Source organism: Danio aesculapii, chromosome 16 (assembly GCF_903798145.1).
Source record: "Danio aesculapii chromosome 16, fDanAes4.1, whole genome shotgun sequence".
Classification (NCBI taxonomy): Eukaryota; Metazoa; Chordata; class Actinopteri; order Cypriniformes; family Danionidae; genus Danio; species Danio aesculapii.
The window spans coordinates 30765684-30774663 of NC_079450.1; the positions used below are offsets into that span (position 1 = coordinate 30765684).

The following is an 8980-nucleotide window of genomic DNA, read 5'->3' on the forward strand; positions in this document are numbered from 1 at the left end:
AATCTGCAGCAATTTTTAATATAGCGTCTTGCCTGAAAATGTCAGCTTATGAGTTTAAAGTTCAAATGTCACGTGATGCCTAGTCAATAACACTGTTTGATAGGCCTCCTCCGCTACAGTATTTGACCTCTTTACACAAATAAATAGAGTATAAGTCCTATGTATATCATTTCATCAAAAAGATCAAAGTCACAATTCATGCTCTATAATTTAAACTGTAGTCTCTCAGAGAGTTGAGTTCTTCGGGTTAGTGATCATGTATCCTCTGGCAGTCATAAATGTGCGCTGTCTCTTTAACTGACCGTGCCTTGTGTAAACATCCCCGTGCCCGCTACTATTTCACACAGAGCTCTGCTACTGCCTCAGCCAGAACTTCAAAGAGTCGCGGACGCCGTCCATCACGCACAAACAGAGGGAAAAAACTCATTAAAACACGCTCATTTCTCCACAAGAGTCGCTCGCCGTCGGACTCCAGCTGTAGTGTCGGATGGGCTTCCCCCGTCCCCGGCACACACCAGGAAGTGAGCAGGTGAGACGCACCTGTTCAAAACGCAGACCGAAACTCAACATAATCTAGACTCCGGAAAACAGTTTTGACAAATGTACGATATGCTACATAAATACTCCTCACGGACATTCAGAAAGCATGGACTTTGACCTGAACTGGGCTCCAAAGCCGGATTACGTGTTGCGTTTTTGAAATCTCCCCGACCTATACAGGTGGGTCGCGGAACGAGTGTCGGACGCTGTTATGGGGAATCAAGTGGAGAAGCTCACACACTTGAATTACAATGAATTACCGACAGCTGACCCTAATGGATTTGACCCAGAGGACGACGCTCCGCGAATCGGCGTCTCTTATATCTTCTCCGCCGATGACGACGAGCAGGAGGAGAACATGGACGAGACGGAGAATGAAGATGTCAAACATTACGACTGCCGGAACGAGCTAGAGTGCGCCGTGTTTTACCGAGACGAGGTCATATACGAGCGGAATAGCCGGTTTGGTGAAGTGGGCACACTGTCGCGTGAGAACTTGGCGAACAAGTGCAAAGCCGGCGACCTGGTGGAGTTCGTGGCCATCGGTCAGTTCCCGCACTGGGCGGTGTGTGTCGGTGAGCTACAGGTGGTTCATTTACACAGAAACGAGATCAAATGCGACTTTCTTTTGGACGCGAGTCAAGGTAAAAGGGGCAGAATCGTGAACGAGCTGTATAAGTTTCGCGCGCTGAGCTCGGACGCAGTGGTCCAGAATGCCATGGAGCAGGTGGGCTTGAAGGAGCGGGACGTTTGCTGGAAGAACTCGGAGTGCTTCGCCGCTTGGTGCAGGTTTGGAAAACGCGAGTTTAAAGTCGGAGGCGAAATACGGATCGGTAAGCAGCCGTACAAATTGAAGCTGCAGCTCTCCGAGAAGAAAAGTCACGTTTTGGACTTTCAAAGTTTAGAGGATCTGATCATGGAAAAGAGGAGAAACGACCAAATGGGAAGGGAAGCTGTCATCCAGGAGCTGGAGAATCATTTAAACTGCACTGAAGAGCCTGAGGATGATTACAATTGTAACTGATGGATCAAAGAGGGAGGTTTCTCTGGTCTTGATGGAGGATATGGGTGTCATTTAAATCACCTCAAGCACAGCGGCTGTGGTGCAGTTTCATCAGAGTTTTCTGACAGCAGCACTTTTATAAATTGAACAAGTTCTGCTTGTTTTCAGTGACAAGGACACGATCATTCCCTTACTTTGTTGTATTCGCATACTAGGGAACCTTTTATGAAAGCCTATCTCACTTTATTTTGAGAACTGGCAGAGTATGTATTCCCTTGGCACATTATTTCAATAAAGTCTGAGTATTTTTTCTTAAGACTTTTTTGTTATTCAGCTTCTATTGCCTCAGCGTGTACATGGGTCCAGTAATATTCAAAGGGTGTTTCTAGCATCAACACAATGAGTGTAATGCAAGACTTTTGTGCGTTGTAATGTGTCCAGATTAATTTTATTCTAATTAAAAAAACAAAGACCCTCAAACAATTTACAATTTCAAAGACAACAATCGTTTATATCGGCTATTGTACAAAAAAAAAAAAAAAAAAAGTCCTGTTAGTCATATTTAGTACAATAATCATTCATTCATTTTCTTTTTAGCTTAGTCCTTTTATTAATCTGGGGTCGCCACAGCGGAATGAACTGCCAACTTATCCAGCACATGTTTTACACAGCGGATGCCCTCCCAGCCGCAATCCAACACTGGGAAACACCCATACACTCTTGCATCCACACACGTACACTACGGACAACTTAGCTTACCCAATTCACCTATAGCGCATGTCTTGTTGCGAAAACCGGAGCACCCGGAGGAAACGCACATGAACACGGGGAGAAAATGCAAACTCCACACAGCAATGCCAACTGACCCAGCCTGGGCTCAAACCAGCGAGCTTCTTGCTGTGAGGCGATTGTGCTACCCACTGTGCCACCATGACCCCTAAAATAATCATTTGATGACATATTATGGATCACAGTGCAGCCCCAAAATATTAATAAATCTTCATTTTTACATTGTGTAGGCTTCTTTGCCACCATTCTTCAAAGCACCAGGTTTCATACATTTGTCAGTAATAAAAATGAATATGATCCCTTATTCTTTTCTAGCTCAGAACTGTTATGTTGTCTCATTTTTTGTACAAATTCATGTTACGCTGAATGATGATGATGATAAATGAAAGCTCAGTGATACACGCAGAATATATTTTCATTTTAAATGTATTTCAGCTTTCGGTTCAGATTAAGTCCTCTATTTGGTTTGATACATGAATGTTTAATATTTATTTATTTTTTGTGGTGATTGAGCTTTTTCTGTCCGGAGATGACTCCAGATTCTGTCATATTTATTTCATGAGCATCCGAGCATTTAATGATGAAAAATATCCCAAAGGAGAAAGCCAACGTTCACTTGCGAATATGATTAAAATAGCTTAAGCAATAATCGAGAGTATAAAATGTTCGGCATGATTAATTTCTTTAACAGCTCATCACATATTTTGTTTTCCCTGGTGACTTTTATGATTATATGTCAGTTCCAATGATCATGCGCTGTACAAAAAAAATGCCAGTGATTCCAATGGTAAAAAAAGAAGTTAAAAATCTACACTAAAAATTAACTGGTTAATAATGTCCTTAACTATTGTGCACTGTTCAGATTTTATTTGTTATATCTGGGATTAAAACATCTACTAAATTAAACTGCTGTAAAAATGCATCAGATAAACATTTTTTTAATTTTCTGTTGATCAACCTCAGTCTTGATCAAAACTATTAAATTGCTTATGTTCCGAATTTTAACTCTTTAATTGCCAAATTCATAAATGTTGGCACTGATTTGGTGAAAAAAACACGCAAAATTACGTATTTTCAATATAAAAGTAATTGGTGACTGGATTTCTTTTAATCTTTTATCACTCGTCTTGGACATGTGAATGATTTGTTACAACACTGCCTTTGATGCACTGTTAAATTGTCATGTTTTTTTCCCTAATTTACTGTTAGTGGCTGTTTTTGCCCCATTGACTTCCATTATAGCTACATTTGATGGCGCATAAATACAGTCTTTCTTTTTGTTTACTCCATGCAGTTCTCAGAGCTGATTGTTTTTTATTTGTAATTTTTTTATTTTCTCAGACACATCAAGGTAAGTGCGTAAATGTCACTCTCACACTTTGACACACTTTAATTTGCTGTTACTGCATATAAAATCCAAAGACTAGACTTTAAAAAAAAGCATGATTATATAGTCTCATGGTTTTGTAATAATAAAAAATTGGTTATAATGAGTCAATGGGGCAAAAACAGCCACCAACAGTAAATTAGGGAGAACAAATTTAATATAATTAAAAGCCATGCATCAAAGCCAATATTGTTACTAATCAATCACATGTTTAATAAAAGGTAAAAAGATAAAAATAAAAGTCCAGTCACCAATTACTTTTTATATTGAAAACACATAATTGTGTTTTTTTCACCAAATCAGTGACATAATTAATGAATTTGGCAATTAAAGAGTTAAAATCCTGTCATTTTCTTATCAATTTAATAGTTTTTATTAGGACTGAGGTTGATTAACAGATTTATGTAAACAAAATTGAAAAAATATTTATCTGATACATTTTTACAGCAGTTTAATTCAGTAGATGTTTTCATCCCAGACATAAAAAAGGGTAGTAAATTTCCCCAGAGTGTATCGTTGAGGTTTTTTTGTCATTATTCTTAAATTGCATATTCTTAAAATATGTGTCAAAGTAAGATTTGTCACCAAAATCATTCCCCTAGCTGAAACACAGAAAACATTATGGCCAAATTACGACACAAAATCACCCCAGAGTGGATTAAAACATCCCCAACAGTACATAAGGGTTAATATATATGATGAATAACCTTCAAACTGACTTTTCCAGTTGACATTAGGACTCTTTTTATTTATTTTTTTCATTGATTATGTACATTAGAGTTATATGTTACATCTAATTTTGATAAATAATGTTAATTGCGTTACTTTAGAGTCATGTGTGTTACCATGATGGTGTTTATTTGTATGAATGACAGAGCACATTCTCTAGATGAGTGTTTCTCTAACACTTCTCTGCTTGTGGGAAAAGTTGATGAGTTTTGACTTTCTGTTCTCCACTAGCTTATTTATGTGTTTCTGTCTGTAACAAACGTTTGATGTGTAGATATTTGTACCTAAAACATTGGATTTTATTGGTAATTCATGAAATACAGTAGTTTACCATAATTAAAAATATTATTTTATGGTTTCAACCATATTTCTAATAGTAAGATTCTGGTAAACAAACTGCAGTTCATGCACCATACATATTACAGATTAGTTTTTTACTATTAGTCACATAATAAATAGTTTGTTTGTAGAATATTCACTTTACAGGGAGACCGAAGAAGTTTTCGGTAAGCTCTAATCATCAAACTATTTTCTCTGACTTTAATGTTGATAATAATGTGCGTATTTGCTCATTGTGTTGTTTTTGCTGTGCTCCTTTGGGGATTTAATATAAATCTGTTCAATAAGGAGAAAAGGCGCCATAACAAGAGAGAAATATGTGCTCTCCGAGTGTCTGATGTGCTTTTGTTTCATGATAGCAGACTTGAGATCCCCCCGGTTGCTAGTATCTGTGAGATAATGTTGCCCAGAGAAGGTTTTTGTTTAGCCGAAGTAGAGAGGATTTGTACAGATCTGCCGGAGAAGTTGACTGCGTTCTCAAGATAAGATGTACAGATGCTCAGGAAAGATAACCACTGCCTTTTGAAGTCTCGCAAACTAAGGCTTAATGAGATTTAAGTCTCAGTTTAAACTCATCTCTCATCTAATTAAACACACTGACAGATTACGCTCAGATTTAAGCATAAAATCAACTATTTTAAGTCGGTGTTAATCAAATAACAGTGGCGTTTTACATAAAACAATTAAGCTGTTGTTTTATCAGTGGCACAAATATGCCATTAAATGAGCAAGATTGGAACTCAAATGGAACTCAACTCTAAGTTTAACTTGTATTGTATTAAAGATTTATTTCTTATTGATATATTAAAATATTTCTTATGTCGACGCGGTGGCGCAGGGGGTAGCACATTCGCCTCACAGCAAAATGGTCGCTGCTTTGAGTCAGTTGGCATTTCTGTGTGGAGTTTGCATGTTCTCTCCATGTTCGCATGGGTTTCCTTTGGGTGCTCTGTTTTCCCCCACAGTCCAAAGACATGTGGTACAGGTGAGTTGTTGGGTATGCTAAAATTGACCGTGGTATATGAGTGTGTGTGGGTGTTTCCCAGTGATGGGTTGCAGTTGGAAGGGCATCCGCTGTGTAAAACATATGCTGGATAAGTTGGTGGTTTATTCTGCTGTGGCCACCCCGGATTAATAAAGGTACTAAGCCAAAAACAAATGAATGAATGAGTATTTCTTACTTATATTGAGTGTTGTTTACTTAAACATTTAAGTTTTGCTGACTTAACTAGATCTGTAATCTGATTTAATAAGAGTTTTGTACATTTATGTTTACAGAAACCTCCATAAATCTCAACACAACATTAAAGTCTAAATCATGTCTCCCTATGTTAATGGTGTTCAAAAAATACACAGCCCTTAATTGTTTTATATTTATTTTCCAGTCTGACACAAAGCATGCTGGGAACTATAAATCTGCATGGTTAGGTTAACTCATTGATTTAAAGTTCAGTCTAGTACAATCAAATTTTGAGTTCACGTAACATATTTCTATTAAGTTCAATAAACTTATGAACTCTGTAACTCGATTTTACAGAGAAATAGCTGTTTTTAAGGAGTCTCCATGATTGAAGTTAATCTGCAAATCCTCAGAGAAGAATTACATAAGGCAGCACAGTGGCTCAGTGGCATCACAGCAGGAAGGTCGCTAGTTCAAGTCCCGGCTAGGCCAGTTGGCATTTTGTGTGAGTTTGCATGTTCTCCATGGATTTCCTCTGGGTGCTCTAGTTTCCCTCCACAGTCCGAAGACATACGCTATAGGTGAAATACTTACCTATGCCCTCCACCCTTTCTGGGGTATGGCCCGCCAAAGGTTGATATCCAGAGGTATTAGTCCTGGGTCATTCTTTCTACTTTTCTCCAGGTATCCATGTGTTGTCTACCTCTTGGTCGAGTCGCCAGGTGTTTCTTGAATAGCTTCTCTTCCGCTTTCCTTTGAGCATTCCATCTGAGAGCCTATCTGGTGATGCTAGCTGGTGGTTTGCATAGGTGTGCCCGGGGCTTAATTTGTGCCGGAACAAGCAGGATCTGGATCCGGCACCTCATTTTACTCACATCCTCTCACACACACTGCTCTTCACTTTCGTCCATGACACCCCCACTCCCCTTCTCCCGGTCTTCACTTTCGTCCATGTCACCCCCCCCAACCCCCCCACCCCCCCCCCACCCCACACACACACACACACCTGGTCTTCACTCTCGTCCACGTCACATCCCCACCCACCCCCTCGGTCTTTTATCCGCGTCACCTCTCCTGCCTCTGGCAATATGCCCGGTCTGTTACCCCGATCTGTTCTGGGACATCGCAATTTACAAATTAAGCCCTGGGTGTGCCCTATCCAACCCCATTTTCTCTTCCAGTTTTCTGCTTCTACTGGGGGTAAACAGGTTCTCCCCCATAGGTTGGTGTTACTGATCTTGTCGGGCCAGCGAATGTGTAGAATCTTTCTGAGACAGGTTTTGATGAATGTCTGGATTCTTCGGGTGGTAGTTTTGGTTATCCTCCAGGTTTCGACACCGTACGACAATAGTGACTTCACAATGCAGTTGAACAGACGGGTCTTGGTGGTCAAAATAAGTTCTCTCGAAGCCTTGATGTTCTTGAGCTGGGTGAAAGTGGTTCTTGCTTTGCTGATTCTTGCCTTCTATATCTATTCTATAACGTCTATATCTGTTCCGCCCTGCTTGTCGATGATGCTGCCCAGGTAGGTAAAAGACTGTACCTCCTCCAGGGAACTTACTTTCAGGGTTACTGGATTGTTGCAGCTGGAGTTAATCTTAAGAATCTTTGTCTTCTCTGTGTGAATGTTTAACCTGTGATGACATGGTTGCCAACAAAACATCAGGTAGGCAGGTACAAGTGAACTGAACAAACTTAATTGGCCATAGTCTGTGAATGTGATAGTGTTTGCGTGTTTCCCAGTACTGGGTTGGGTCTGGAAGGGCATTTGCTGTGTAAATATGCTGGAATAGTTGGTGGTTCACTCCAATGTGTCGACCCCTGATAAACAAGGGGCCCTGATAAACTAAGCCGAAGGAAAATAATAAATGAGAGCAACACATCCTTTCCTTCAACACACAGTTCATCATTTTGTGTACAAAGCTATTATGGATTATCCTGGAAATGGCCGGACAAACAAACTAGTCATCATCCTGTTTAATAGGGTGAGGTTTTACAAGACAGGAAATGATATCGTACAACTGATTAGCCCTTTGCAGTGAGTTGGCGTTACTTCACAAAGTGTTTGGTAATCTTTATAAAAAGTTGTGTTTATGCAGTATTGTTTCAATCTGTTACATGTTTTCCTTCTAAACCTTTTTTTTTTTGCGTGATCTTTTTGGGTTGGTCGGATGTGGCTCTGCTTCTCATACCAGCCTGCACTTGGATGGAAATGTTGGGATTGTTTACACTAGAAGCTCTGCTGATAAAACACGTCTGAATTCCAGAGAGAGAAAATGAGAGCAATCCATTTACTGACCTGCTGCTGCTCTTCTGACCCGCTTCAGCTGAAGGCAAACATGGCCATCACATTTTTCAATTTTATAGTACATCAATGGCATCGCTGTGTGAATTAGTGCTGTACAATACTGGCTTGATTACTGGAAAAATTACATTGGTCAAAAACCTAATGCACTTTTCCCCTAATATAAGTTAGAATTATTAGATTTTTTCAACATATTTCTAAACATAATAGTTTTAATAACTCATTTCCAATAACTGATTTCTTTTATCTTTGTCATGATGACAGTACATCATATTTTACTAGATATTTTTCTAGATACTATTACTCATATTAAAGGGCAATCTAAAAGCTTAACTAGGTTAATTAGGTTAACTAGGCAAGTTACGGTAATCAGGCAATTCGTTGTATATCACTGGTTTGTTCTGTATACAATCGGGAAAAAAATCTTTAAATGGCTTAATAATATTGACAAACAAACTAAATGTTTTAAAAAATTTCAAACTGCTTTAAAAATAAATAAACCAACTAAGAATTTCTCCAGAAGAACAAATATTATCAGAAATATTGTGGAAAAACTCTTTTTTGTTAAACATCTTTTGGAAAATACTTAAAAAAAAAAATAAAAAAAAATCACAGGAATGCTAGTAATTCTGACTTCAGCTGCTTCAACAGTAGCGACAACAAAAAGGAATATATCAAACGTGAAGATAGATAGATAGATGAATAAAC

The 8980-nt window shown here is 38.8% G+C and overlaps 1 protein-coding gene across 1 annotated transcript; it reads left to right on the forward strand.

Moving 5' to 3' along the window:
* The first annotated feature begins 306 nt into the window (after positions 1-306).
* On the forward strand, positions 307-1859 carry lratd2b (LRAT domain containing 2b). Its single transcript, XM_056475338.1, has one exon. The coding sequence runs from the start codon at positions 752-754 to the stop codon at positions 1562-1564; it is 813 nt and encodes a 270-aa protein (XP_056331313.1). The 5' UTR covers positions 307-751; the 3' UTR covers positions 1565-1859.
* The last annotated feature ends 7121 nt before the right edge of the window (positions 1860-8980 follow it).

Excerpts from the sequence above, each read along its gene's own strand:
- lratd2b (XM_056475338.1), top strand. The coding sequence starts at position 752 with ATGGGGAATCAAGTGGAGAAGCTCACACACTTGAATTACAATGAATTA.